At 35.3% G+C, this 13,986-nt stretch overlaps 1 protein-coding gene across 4 annotated transcripts in view; it reads left to right on the top strand.

Annotated features, from left to right (window-relative positions):
* LOC120543246 (matrin-3-like) overlaps positions 1-13,986 on the top strand; it is a 95,047-nt gene that overhangs the window by 43,039 nt on the left and 38,022 nt on the right. For 3 of the 4 annotated variants that reach the window (XM_039776216.1, XM_039776215.1, XM_039776217.1), the window contains 4 exons: positions 1,531-1,583; positions 7,981-8,096; positions 10,663-10,727; positions 13,334-13,462. In XM_039776216.1, the coding sequence (XP_039632150.1) occupies positions 1,531-1,583; positions 7,981-8,096; positions 10,663-10,727; positions 13,334-13,462 (363 nt within the window). The remainder of the gene's footprint in view (positions 1-1,530; positions 1,584-7,980; positions 8,097-10,662; positions 10,728-13,333; positions 13,463-13,986) is intronic. The other variant, XM_039776219.1, reaches the window with a different exon arrangement.

The following is a 13,986-nucleotide window of genomic DNA, read 5'->3' as shown; positions in this document are numbered from 1 at the left end:
TTACCTGTTAGTAATAACATCTATATTGAGCCGCAAACCCCCCACAACCAGAAGCATGCTCCTTCTTAGAGTAACATGATTCAGACATCAATAATCTCCTTACTCTTCATAACTACATATATTCTGTATAGTGCTCTCTTTTAGTCTAAAATGTTAAGCAGTGATGTTCTCTTAGAAATAGCAGAATTGAAAAATGTACCCACAGATTCCACATTACATCAACAAGAAATTGCTCTCGGGTGACAAATACTATCAATCCTTTATACTTTTTGAATCTGGCATGATTTGATGTAGATAGGAGTGGTAATCTTATCTTCCAATTGGCAAAAAAACATATTAAACCATCTGGTTGGCATAAGTCTACATGTGGGGGTTGATTAATTACGTAGAATTGACAAACTAAACATGCAGATTCCTAGGGAAAACTAACCATGCATAGAGAGGTGGTAGATACTGTATGTATATATTGCTGGAAAGTTTTAGTTCTCTGCTTTTATTTGCATCTTAAAATCTCATAACCTCTTTATTGAATAACCTTTATTAAAGTGTATCACAAATATATTGATGCCAATGTATTCAGGCTCTTCAGGCTAAATAAACTTTCCAAAGCCTAGCCTTAACTCTGGTAGTCCAGAATGTTTGTTTTAGCAATGGAAATTTTTGACTAGTTTTTTGTTCCAACATCGATTAGTATATGAAGCTTAATTGAATACTTAAACGCATTTTTGCATTCAAATATGTTGAAGAGTTGGTGACTTTTATTTCCTGGTTAATGGCAGATTACTCGACTGTTTATCAAAGGTAGACTGTTTCATCTTGCTCACAATATTGCATTCAAGTTTCTTTCTTTAACAATCGAAGCAGTGAAGTCCAGGTTGTGTCGTATACAGAATTGTTTTATATTTCTGATTGTTTTACTTACTGTGTGCTGCACAGAGTCAAAAAGTATGCTTGGAAAGGGTATAGAAATAAACTCTTAAATTTTTACATTTCATCGAAAAAGTAGTATTATAAAATGCAAACATATTGTATAAAGCTGAATGCGTTTCTGTGACTTTGTGTATTGTGCATATCCACACTATTGATCCTGTCTCTGCCAAATGTTGTGCTTCATCCACATTTGTACAGAGGAAGACCCAAACTTCCGAAGCCATCTTGGGAACTTACAGTGCACCTGTGCTTTACTAAAATGTGTTTCTTTGTTTTGGTGCAGGTGTGCAAAGTTGCTCGCCACAGAGGGTTTAGTCAGTGAACTTTTGACTTAGAACCAAAATTTTCTTGCAGGAAATTTATTTAGTGAGTGTTCTAGCTTAAATTACTAAAATCCTGTTAACTCTGTTATGAAACTGTTTGCTTTATATAGTAAAAACATGGGGAGGTATTTTAATGTTCATCAGTTACATAAATTAAAATCGGTGAGAATGAATGTGCTGTTTCAAGACAAGTCCAGAGCTTAAACTACAGTGTTGTTTTTTTACCAGAAGGCTGCATGAAATTCCAACTTTTATTTATCCTGTTTTATTTTTGTAGGCAGGTCAAAGATATGTTGAAGGGGATCCTGGATATCCTACATTGGACCATTGGTAAGTTATGTAACTGTAATGTCATGTCTGTGGTCTAATGTTTTCAGTGTATCTGAAGTCATTAAAACTTCCTTTCTAACTTCACTATTGAACTTTTTTTTAAGCACCGTTTGTTTCATAGATTAAAGTATTAACCTATCTGGCATCAAGTATGTGTATTATACCAATTTTCTCTTTATAAAGCATAGGTCTGTAACTTTACTCCACCGTCCTATACACATTATTACAGCTACAGTTATAATCACATGTATGTTGATATATTTATTTTTGCATGTGTGGTTTACCAGGGTAATGGTAATAGAAAACCTATAAATGATTTTGAATTTAGAAATATTTTTTTCAGGTCCTTGAAAATATTAGGAATTTTTTCTTATAATGATAATTTTTGGGAAAGTTTACTTGTGTTGACATTTCTTTTTCTGACGAGGTAATAGAAATGAGCGTATTATCACCTAAAGCCAATGTCGTATTACATGACTTTTAGTCTTGGGAGATTAAACCCGATAACAACAATTGCTGATATTGTTTCCTGAGTATGTCAGTTTATAAGACTGGAAATCATTGGGGCTGTTGCATTGGATGACTGTGTGACGGCTTTTCATCAAAGTTTCATATTTCGGAAGTATTGCAAGCCATTTCCATTTTCTGACAGGCAATAACATGCTCCCTGACTGAGTCAGTTCCCATGTAAAGGGTTTAAGGGTACGGCAAGCTCAGCCACAATCCCTGCCCTTTTTCTATTTTCCATTCTACCTAACTTGACACATCAAGCAGACAAGTGAGTCTTTTGTTTGCACTGTTCAAAACACTTGCATTCCTTATTAGTCGTCACTGCTTTATATGCATTTTATTTCTTTGTGAATGCTCATTGATTGTTGGCTGTAATGTACACAGAGCTTGCCCCTACGACAAGACAAAATCAAACCTTTTCAATTGAGTCACTAGGTATGCCACACCAAGCATGTGTTTTCACATTCACGGTTAATGTTCTATATTTCATGAAAAATATCTTAAATTGTAAATTTGTTTTCGTGAATTGAATTATAGATGGTAGTGCTGTAAGCAGAAATAATCATCAGCAAGGTTTTACATTAAATTGCCCTTTATTTTTTTAGGCCTTATTTAAAAAAAAAAAAAAATCATCTGTCTGTGGCTTACGGAATTCGATGAAACTAGGCATACATAGTGCCGTTTTTCATGCATCTAAAGAAGAATAAGAAAACTTAGTGAGTTACTTAAAGCAGACTGCTTTGAGTACATGTGGAATCCCATTGTAATGAAATTCATGGGACCATAAAACTATTGTTATGATGGAAATCTAGTTATAACAAATTTGGGGAAAATACATATACTATTGTGACCTGGGTTGCCAGTGATTTACCATCTCAACAGCGATGCAAGGACAGCTGTGTAGGTTTTTTGCAGGACCTGGAAAACAGTAAACCAAGAGCAAAGTAATTGGCTGTCCTCTGCAGGATCAGGCTTACTGCATTACATGTTTGTCGCTCGATGTTTAAAACATTTTATACTGGGCTTAGACCTCCTTGTCCTTACACTCTCCTGGGGCCTCATGTATAAACGGTGCATACGCACAAAAATGATGCCCGATGTATAAAAGCTAAACTTGGCGTAAAGCCATGCACATTTTCACAGTAGCTCCAACCCTGGCGTACGCAAGTTTTACGCTCGGTTTTGCAAACTGGCAGCACCCAGTGTCAAAGCAGTGCTACTGTTCCAGTGTGGTTTCCCTTTCTTTTTTAGATCCACATCCCTGACGCAGCTTTATAAATGCACTGAAATTAACCGCATACTGTTTAATTACAATCAGATGCATTAAACTAACCTGTAACAATATAATGGTCCACAGAATGGTCAAACTATTCTAAATACCATAGCTGCTTTAGCATTGTTATTCTCCATGCACCATTTTCTTCTTCTTTCAGCTGCTCCTGTTAGGGGTTGCCACAGCGGATCATCTTTTTCCATGTCACTCTCACTGCACCACTTGGCGTATTTATATCATTGTATCTGAGTGGGGAGTCACAGCTCTACAGCAGCTGACTGGAAAGACAATTATCAGTATATAGCATCTAGAACAAGCTGCCTCAGCCATGCTGTCTATTGAACTGCTTTCATATGGTAAATGCTTCAGAGCCTTTCCTCGCTGTTCAGAAACAGTTTCATCCCAAGAACTATAAACAAACTCGGTCAGTCCATCAATTGTTCCTTGTAGAACGCTTTGTACTTATAAGTACAATTATCTCACTATAAACTTGCGATACAGTTATAATAATGCACAGCCTGAGCCACTTTATAAAGTGCGTATTTACATATGATGACCAAATTTAGGGGTGGCACGGTGGCGCAGTGGTAGTTAGGAGACCCGGGTTCACTTCCCGGGTCCTCCCTGCATGGAGTTTGCATGTTCTCCCCGTGTCTGCGTGGGTTTTCTCCGGGCGCTCCAGTTTCCTCCCACAGTCCAAAGACATGCAGGCGAGGTGGATTGGCGATTCTAAATTGGCCCTAGTGTGTGCTGTGTGTGGGTGTGTTTGTGTGTGTCCTGTGGTGGGTTGGCACCCTGCCCAGGATTGGTTCTTGCCTTGTGCCCTGTGGTGGCTGGGATTGGCTCAAGCAGACCCCTGTGACCCTGTGTTCGGATTCAGCGGGTTGGAAAATGGATGGATGGATGACGAGATAATTTTTAAGATGAAATTTTAAGATGACGCGGTGCCGCAGCGCTTGTGCTCCGTTCACGGATTGTTCCTGCCTCGCGCTGTATTCTTGCTGGGGCTTGTGCGACAAGGGAAGGATAGATGGATGGAATAATTAAACATGTACTACGAAGATATTTCAGTGTTCCTTAAAAGTTTTGAAGAATCATCGTTCTAAGCTTACAGATGGCTTAATGTCTATTAAAGAGCTGATTGTGTGGTGATTGGTTACTTGGAGAATGAAAAGAAAGAACAGGAATTGGAGGTTAGTACGTTTGAAAGAGACAGTACTGTTTCAATAAATTATTTAATTGAAGGTCGCGCACGGCGCAGCAAGCATATTGCGTGAGGCATGAACAGTCACTGCACCACCGTTTTCCCATGTTTACTAACATGCTTTAACTCCTATCATCATAAATGCTATCAAGTATACAGTATTTTAATTATTCACAGAGCAGTAATATTACGAATGTAATGGATTCTGTGTCCTGTCGGAGGAAAAGAAAGCCCATTTAACAAGCACGTAGTGATTCACACACAGAGAGCACATAGAAGATCAAATGCAAAACAAAGCGTTTAACGTGATAATTTAGTTACTATGGGATTTGAGAAATTGGTAAATTAAACTATTTTAAGATGAAGTTTATGATGTTCTACTTTAATGACAAAATAAACTACGTGATTAAAGTGGAAATTTAGTGATTAAAGTTGACATTTCATGCTTTTTTCCCCCAATGTGTCTCTTGTTTTTTTTTCTCTGTACCCTAATAAGCTTTCATATGACTCTCAGATGGTGGGGTATGACTCGCCTTTTCACTGTGACTTTGATATCTGATCTTTTTTTATTTCGGGCACTGTGTGACTTTGTGAACTTGAGCTTTCCAGTTTCTCTGACACTCTGTCACTCGATCAACTTCCTTTTGTTGTTTATACCACTTTTTAAACCAACAAATAGTTAGTTTTTCCTTGCCTCCACTTGGTATTTGCTGAAATTCTTCTATTTCCCCCCTGTGCTTTTGCCATTGTCTTTTCACAGAAGGCTGAGCTTAAGGGCTATTTATATTGATTTGCATATTCAAAGAGGCGTAATTTTGGGAAGAGACGGGGCGGGACAGTCAGCGCGTGCACATGCGTTACTTTTCACGCTGACCGGGATTTATATAGTGGAAGAATGTGGAAGTTGGCCATCGCACGGATTTATGCATCTGGTTTTTTTTTTTTATGCGTAAGCACATTTCCGCTTATGTCCTTACACATGTTATAGTGTGAATTCTATGCACGGCGTTATGCATGAGGCCCCTGGCCTGCCCCAGTGGTAATTCTGAGCCGCTGGTGTTCTTTTAATCTGAAGATGGGAGATAAAGCAAGATGATTGCCATGTTGCAGCTGCTTTCTTGCGTGCTTGAGTGCTGAAGTAATAGCTCCAATTTTTAATGAAATCTTGAGACTGTACCTTCCTTCTCTGTACAGTAATAAAGTACCCGTATTTGCCTTGGAAACATGGACCTTTGTGTCTCTCATGTCGCTAACTCTGTGACCCAAGCTTCTCAATACCTGTATATAAAAACAGCACTTCTTAAACTGAAAAAATATTTTATTTGAAAATGAAACGTTCATCACATTTTTCATCATTCCGTGATCAACTTCTTCCAGGATTGTTAAGTTTTTCTTAGGTAGACTGATGCCATTTCTCATTTTTTTGTTTATCACAAAGAAAATTTTGAGAAGCTGTATGAAGCTCAAGCAGTACAGTATTCGTACACAAACTACCCATATGAATGCTCGGTGGAGCACTGCCTCCAAATATGGCTATACCAGAAAAAATTGTAGCTGCGGCATTAAGTACTTTTGGCATCACATTGTCTTCTTTGGTGGCCATTTCTGGTTTCGTTAAAACGAAATCTGTTAAACATGATGTTGTATCTACATGTGTCCAGGCCAACAGTATTTCTTATTCTGAAAATGTAATTACTTTGGTATTCGCTGTAATAGGATTTGACCTGTATTATTTATTTTATTTTTTTTAAGGTCACCTTCAGCCGGTTTATTCTATCACATGATCAGGCACAAGTTTATAAAGACTTTTCTATTAATAAGGAAGCAGTTGAAGACGATCAGGGGCAGATGACCATTGTATTTAGATCTAAATAAAGATGAAAATGCCTTATAGAATTAATATAATGAGTAACCTTTTGTATTTTGTATGTATTGTGTTCTTACTATGTTCCAGCTGTGCTGGTTTTTTTTTTTTATAATCTTTGTGTTAATTCTTTATTTTTTGTTTTGGAGGATTAATATAAATATAATCAAAACCAAAAGAGTTTAAATCTTACAATATGTACTGATATTACTTGTTTTTTTTAAAGTTTTAGTTTTCCTAGTATAAACAAATGAAATGAATGATATTAACTGTATAATGTTTTCACAAGAACATGTTTTCCTTTAACGTTTAAACAAATTAAATTATAATTACTAGCAGCACCCTTTGAAAAAAATTTTATTTTTTTTAAGCTGTTTCCCTGCAAATAGGCGGAATGCACATTTACTTGAGCCTTATCGGTACATTTCTTAACTTACCCTCCTGTCATTTCTGAGAGGAGAATATGCCATTTTTTTACATATAAGAAAAGTCTTGCTCCATAGTTTTAGTCCATTATTGACAGATTGTAGTGGACAAAGGAGAATATTTTAAAGATTAGCATACTGTTTTATGTAGTGAAAATTAATAAGCCTCTAATAAAATAAGTTATGAAAATAACTGCCTGAATAATTAACAGCAGAAACATTTTAAAACAAAGTGATTCCTGAAAATAAAATGCATGCTTAGCCAAAAAACTTTTTATTAAAATGATAGAAAAACAATGCTTACTACTAAATGAATATGATAGAATTTTTTTACTCCAATTCATCTTTCAGAAACTGGAAATGTAAGATCATTTATTGGAACCAAGCTGAGAATGTGTTTTAGGCTAACAAATAATATGCAATCATTGTCAAACCTGCTTAATTCAATTCTGCATTACGGGGGGCCAGAGTCTATTTAGCAGCACTAATCACAAAACAGTAAGCAACCCCGATAAAGTGATTTGCTGATAAACTTCCTTGTAAAAGTAAATTGCAATAACAGTTTGTGGTATAATCCCTATGTAGAAATCCTCCTATAGCCAAACAACCATTTATCTACACACACCTAGTTTATTATTTATACAACCATCCATACTCTGAGGCAGCACCTACAGATGGCTTGTTTTGCATTAACCTTTTAAATTTATTACACTGACTATTAAAGGCTTACTTGGCTTTACTAGAAAAAAGTGTCTTTTGATGAGTGTCATAGAAGGAGAAAACAAATATTAATAGCAGTTTCTTAATATTCCCACCAAGGTCTGTCCATTGATTGGCTACTATTCTGAAATAACTCACTGCTTCAAAACTTGCAGAACTCCCTGGTTCATGAGTACTTTTTTTGCTGCTTGTTTCATCATTCTGCATTTTAGCCATTAATCTTTTTTTTTTTTTTAAAACAATTTTTTTTGCCGCCTTTAAAACACAAATCTGTGCCCTGCATGTTTTACTGTATTTACTTGATGCACTACACTAGTTTCTGACAATTTTTCGAATTAACTTTTGTAAAGAAGTATTCTGGCTGGACTAATTTTATACTTTTTTCATGAATATGTCTATAGGCAAAAGCCACAGCATGTGCGAACTACAAACGCAGTATCTGGCAACATGGGATCTCCATATGAAGAAGAATTTACGGAATATTCTCATGCTAGGGCACATCACAACTGGCCGACTGGTAAAGTGCAGTTTTCATTATACATTACTATTTTTTTCGTATTAACTTGTTTGTCTGTTATTAGCTGAGCGAATTTTCATTTCTTCAGTTTTGAGTTTTCTTTTTTGAGGTGGTTTTCATATTAAATGTGAAAAGCACCTATTGTGATTGCCATATCTGTTGGTCTGTTTCTCTGTCTGAATGGAACAACTCTGCTCCCAGTGGAGTGATTTTGTTGAAATTCATGAAAATGTGTAAGGAAATTTCCGTTTTCTTTTAAACCTCTCAAAAAGAGCCAGTTGCACAAACTTTTGAAATTTCTAAATTTTACATTTAAAAAAGCATTCCCATGTTTATGAACTAGTCTATCTTAAAACAGAAATATTCTGTGGGAATTAAGTGTGTATAAATTTTGTCTTTTACTTGTCCAACATCAAAGCAGATCCCCAGTACAAATTAGTCAAACACTGGGGAGCATGCTTAGGAAAGCTGCTGGTATGCCTGCTCACTTCTGCTGCATTGGGTAACTTGCCCGCAAAAGTTTAAAAATAAAAAATGTGAGATGAAAGGAATTATGGAAGCATCACGCTCTTTAAGCATACTGATAAAAATTATGTATTTGGTAGTTACAATGAAAACAACACTATGGCTATATTATCATTATAATGATTTAGTATTTATCTGAAACAAATATATCGGCAAAGTTCCACACCTGCTCTCTGTCATGGTCTAAAGCAGCCAGCAATTTTACCGTGAGACTTTTAACTGAGGTTTTAACTCTTCTTTAAGTATTGCTTTCAAAAATGTTGTTTAAGACATTGGAGCTAAAGTTAGTCAAGGATCCTCTGCAACCAGCAGCTAGCAATAGCACAGCAATCAGTGCCATTTTCATAACATTTGAATTAGTCTGCTGTCTATGAAAGCTATTATGTAATCAACTGTCAATTTGGACTTTTTATTTAGTACATTATATTGTGAAAAGCATGTATATAATAGTCTGCTAACACATGCAGTTGCATTCTATTATTGTTGTTACTTTTAAGTTTGACCTACTGCTACAAACATATTTAATGAACAAAAATGTGATGACTTTACCTTTTAAAAAAAAAAAAAATTTGATTCATCTTTCAAATCTGTCAAGTCATCAGATATACATACCTCAGTGTTACACCATGCACACATTTTAACTTTTAGCTCAATATGCTTTTAATAAATAGGACTTATTTAATGCAGCAGTCTGAGTCAGGTTGTACTTACAGAGCATATTAAAAGATTTAAAAGCTCCTGCAATCACTTGGCATACTACTGAAGTACTAAGTAACTAATTAATAAATGGAGCAGCAGGTGTTGAATGGTATCAGACAACACAATAATGTAGTTTTTTTTTATTATCTTTTTAAATAAATCAGTTAGCTGTTTCATATAACAGAAATGAAAAAAGAGTAGTTTTCCCTCATAGCCACTGATTGGATGCTTTTATGAAAGGGAGTGTGAACTTTGAGATTGAAATTGATTGTTGCCTTTAAGCAACCTGCTTCAGCCTTGTTCAGAGCAAAACAGAAAGGTGGCAAAAAGAAAGTGTCTGTATTAAGAATAACAGTGCTAAACGTTGATTGGTTTATACAGAGGATTATGTGAATTCTAAAACATGTCCTATTTTCATAACAGCAAAACAGAGCACACAACAACTTTTATTTCTATAGTGCAGTTTCATACATAGATGTACCTCAAAGTGCTTTACAAGATGTCAATGAAATAATTTCAAGAAAAGTAAAACAAATTAAAATTAGGTAAGAACAATAATGAATAAAATAAATTTAGGGAGGGTTAGTTTTTAGACCTTTGTGTAGTATGAACTTGTGTGAAGTTGGTTTAACAATCTTTACTGTTACTAAGGACTGACAAGCCAGGCACTGAGTGTTGGCCTAGTCTGAGCTGTTCATGGCACAACAGGTATGACTGAAATGTTGAAGTTGACAGTGAATTTGAGATCCAATTATATATGTTGCTCAAAAATATTGTAGGTTAATTTGTTAAAAATTATCTTGAACTGTGATGTATATACAAAAACTAATTTGCCGTGCCTTAAATTGCCCTGCTGTATTGTACAAAATGGTTAAAGTTCATGTGTTTAAGTATTGATTTTCAGAAAACTGGTCATGTTTTTAGTATGTATTCAGCTGTGTTCATTCTTGTATTCACTTTTACTTGTAAAAATAAATGGAGATAAAAGTTGTTTTTGACTGATATCCTAATTTGTCTATTTTTCTTCTCTGAAGTAAGCTAATGAATGCAGATTATTAATGTAAGATGTAAAGTTGGTTTTAAGCAAGTTCTCAACCCCCCCAAAAGTATGTTAACAGGATACATAGCACAATATTTACTATTGTTTAAGCATTCCAAACCAGTTATTATGTTAATCTCACCTTTTAACTCTTTGGCAACTCTTTGGTTAACTTTGGTACTAAATTCCAGTCAGTTTATTGTATGTCACTTGTATGTTTACTGTTGGGACAATGTTAATATGAGCTTATAGCTTTAAACCTTTATATTTTAAAACATTGTAAGTGACTTTCTTTATCCACAGAAGGTATATACACAAGAGATGACAGACCCCACGCAAGAGATAACAGACCTCTAGAATCAACCATGGTAAGTAATGGTATTGTTTTGGTTAGTGTAAATTATATTAACATCAATCCTTTAATTACTGCAGCACAATTCAAATACAAATGATTATTACTTTTTAGACTGCAATTTGATTTATCTTCATATCAGTGATTCGTGGGTATTGTTAAAATTTTCCTTTTTACAGAAAATGTGAAAAATTTAAAATGTCATCAGAGATAATGAGATTTGCCCAGTAGTAAGATCATATTTAAATATTGATACATATCTGTGTGCTTCAAGTGTCTGTGTGTATTATTCATTTGTTTGGAGAATTTACTGAATTGTTTCGGCATGCCAGATTTTAAAATAGATCATTTTAATTAGCATCCTCCTTCTGAATGAAGCAAGCACTTTTTTTGTAGTCAGATAACTAAAATCATATTTCGCCATGAAGGTATCGGACAGTCAGTTTTCTGGATTTTGCTTTGCATAGTATTGGTTTCAGGAAACTGCAGCCTATTTGGATTTAATTAGAACCCATCATATCAATATTATGCTATTCCATTACAGACAGACTTGCACACAAACTCATTCTGACTCATAAATTGCCAAATTCATGTAGCCAGATGAGAACAGCAACATTTATTTATATAGCCCATTTTCACACAATCGGTATAGCTCAAAATGCTTTACAGGATGTCGGAGAAAGTTACAAGAAAAGTTGTCAACTAAGCCAATATTTCGCTTCTCACAGAAGATTCTTATCTATGTGTTTAAGGCCAGGAGTCAACTGTAGATTTCACCTGATCTACAGGGCATGATACACCTCTTGCTTTCCGTGTTTTCTTCTTATTAGCCTGGATGAAAGATGTGTAGTTAGTATTCAGGAGTTCCAACTTGCAATTTTGAATGTCTTTGACACCAGCATGGATTAGAATTGTTCCAGTAGTCCTGCCTTTGTGCTTCTCAAGGACTTTTGAAGCTCTTCTTTCTACATCTTTAATTTCTACGCCCAGGAAACATGACATAAACATTTTGTAGTTAGGTAGCCTTTAGTTTAGTTGGTGCACGATTGAATCTATAACAACCACTTTACCACTGTCTGTAGGAACAGCAGAGGAGCTTAGAGGGTTGAATCGTTTGTGAGTGGTGATGCTAGATTGAGGAAATGGAGATGACCTGGGCTTGGGCCCCTGCTCCTTTTGTCATTGTTCCCACATTCCATTGTAATCGTCTAAAGCAGGAGTTTGTATGAAGCTGACTCTGCCAGGGGTGTTAGCAACATGCCATGTGGCAGAGGTAGCAGAATCGACCCGGGACATTGACAAAGATAAGCTTGTAAGAGGCAAGCTTTCTGATCCCTGTGATGCAGATTCAACAGCTCCTTACCAGATGAAAGCATCTCTAGGGATTCCAGTTCTTTGGCAACATGTTGAACCTTGCAGTCAGCAACCTTGAAAGTCTAATAATCTAATACACACATTTATTGCATTATCTGAGGACCTAGTGAATATATTTGTTGACTGCTTACAGGTGGTTATAGAGCACTCATACCCTTGTCCCTAGAAATGCAGCAAAGTTTATTATCTTGCCTGGTACTATATCATACTTTATTATGTAACGCCACATAAAAAATGAAGCAAATATTACAAGGAACTGAGAGCTGAATGGTTTATAATAGAATGGATTTAAAGTAAATAGAATTTAGCATATCCTTTGTGTTCCACATAGGAAGGGAGTTTTCTTATCTCTGTTACTTGCTTAAATTGATGTATTTAGTGTTGATAATTTTTAATTACAAGAATATTACTTACCAAAACAAATTTGTGTTAACTGTTCTGTAGTCACTGTATAGCAGCGTGCCCCTTAAATACAAGGATTGGTAAAGAGTTAAAAATGTAATTGTCAGTTCCCAGTCTTAGACTCCCCCATGAAGGATTTAGCAGTTAAGTCATCTAAGTTTCATCTCTGATACAAAGCGGAATGTACAGGTGAGGTTTCCCTTTATTGTCTTTTATTTCTAGGTAAAAGTGCATGTGAATTAGGGTCTAATGACAGACAATAACCCTATTTTTGTTTTTACAATAAATTTTTGGGGACCTCACCTAAAATGGAGAATTTGAGGCTTTGTGGAGATCTAAAAGGATTGATTAGGGGGTCCTGGACATCTCTGGAATCCCAGTACTGTTTCATTTTTGCTTCCTGTTAAATCTTCCTCTGCTCTCCAAGTCATGGGTATTCTAAAATCGTGACTTACCCTAATACTGTATGCTTGTCATCAGATTGTGAGAGAAACAAGAGTGCATGGAGAAAAAATGTCAAACATCTAGCCTGTTAATATTTCCTATCCATACATTACTCCTCAGGAAAATTTACAAAACCAGTAGTTCTGTATGAATTTGTTAATACTAATAAATCACCAGTATCTCATGCAATATTACGTGTTGAAGAATATTTAGATTGTGTTGGTAATATGTCTTGCTCTGTGCAAATAATTGCTAGCTTACACATACAGTATTTTATGTCTCCTCAATAGTTACTCCAGGGTATAATATTACAAAGTGATAAGCATTCTTTGTGTGCTTTTACTTTAATCTAAGGCTATAAGCATTTTCTTTTTTTCTTCCCTCTGATCACTTTTCTCTCAGCAGACAAACGGGAAAGTAATTGAAATAAATGGCTTAGTTAAAGCAAAAGATCTCCAGAAAGATTTGGAGAAGCTGGCTGCTCCTTTTGGAACAATAAACAAGTGTGCTGTGTTCCGGAAAAGAGATCGGGTAAGTAGCTATTCAGATTAACCAAGAATATCGAAAATCTTAAATAGATGTAAATTAATGTAGGTTAATCCTATAAACTATGTATATTTTAGAATAGTTAATTTTGTTCACATTCTTCATTGTGATCTGTCTAGTGCCAAGTAAAAGAGTGAGCTATAGTGTTATTATTTCAGTGTGCTTTTATTTGCCTCTCTTTATGTTTTTGTAATGTGAGACATAATTTCACCCTTGTAGTTTAGGTAGCCCCAGAGTCACTTGTTCACAGGTGTGACATCACCCATGGGTCAATTTAAATTTAGCGTACATTTTAGGTATTGCTTTGAATCAACAATTACTCCACTAAATGCAAGTATGACATTTCACCATCTCACTTTCTGACAGACAAATAAAAAAAAATAGCAAATGCACATAGAAAAAAAATATTAAGGTGACAGTTATTCTGTCAAGTTTTTATACTTTTAAAAAATTGCATTAGAGTACTAAATTGCATAAACAAGCTCCTTAAATTTGATCATGATCTTCTG

Source organism: Polypterus senegalus, chromosome 13 (assembly GCF_016835505.1).
Source record: "Polypterus senegalus isolate Bchr_013 chromosome 13, ASM1683550v1, whole genome shotgun sequence".
Lineage (NCBI taxonomy): Eukaryota > Metazoa > Chordata > Cladistia > Polypteriformes > Polypteridae > Polypterus > Polypterus senegalus.
Note: the sequence above shows the minus strand (reverse complement) of the source record. Positions and strands in the feature narration are given on the sequence as shown.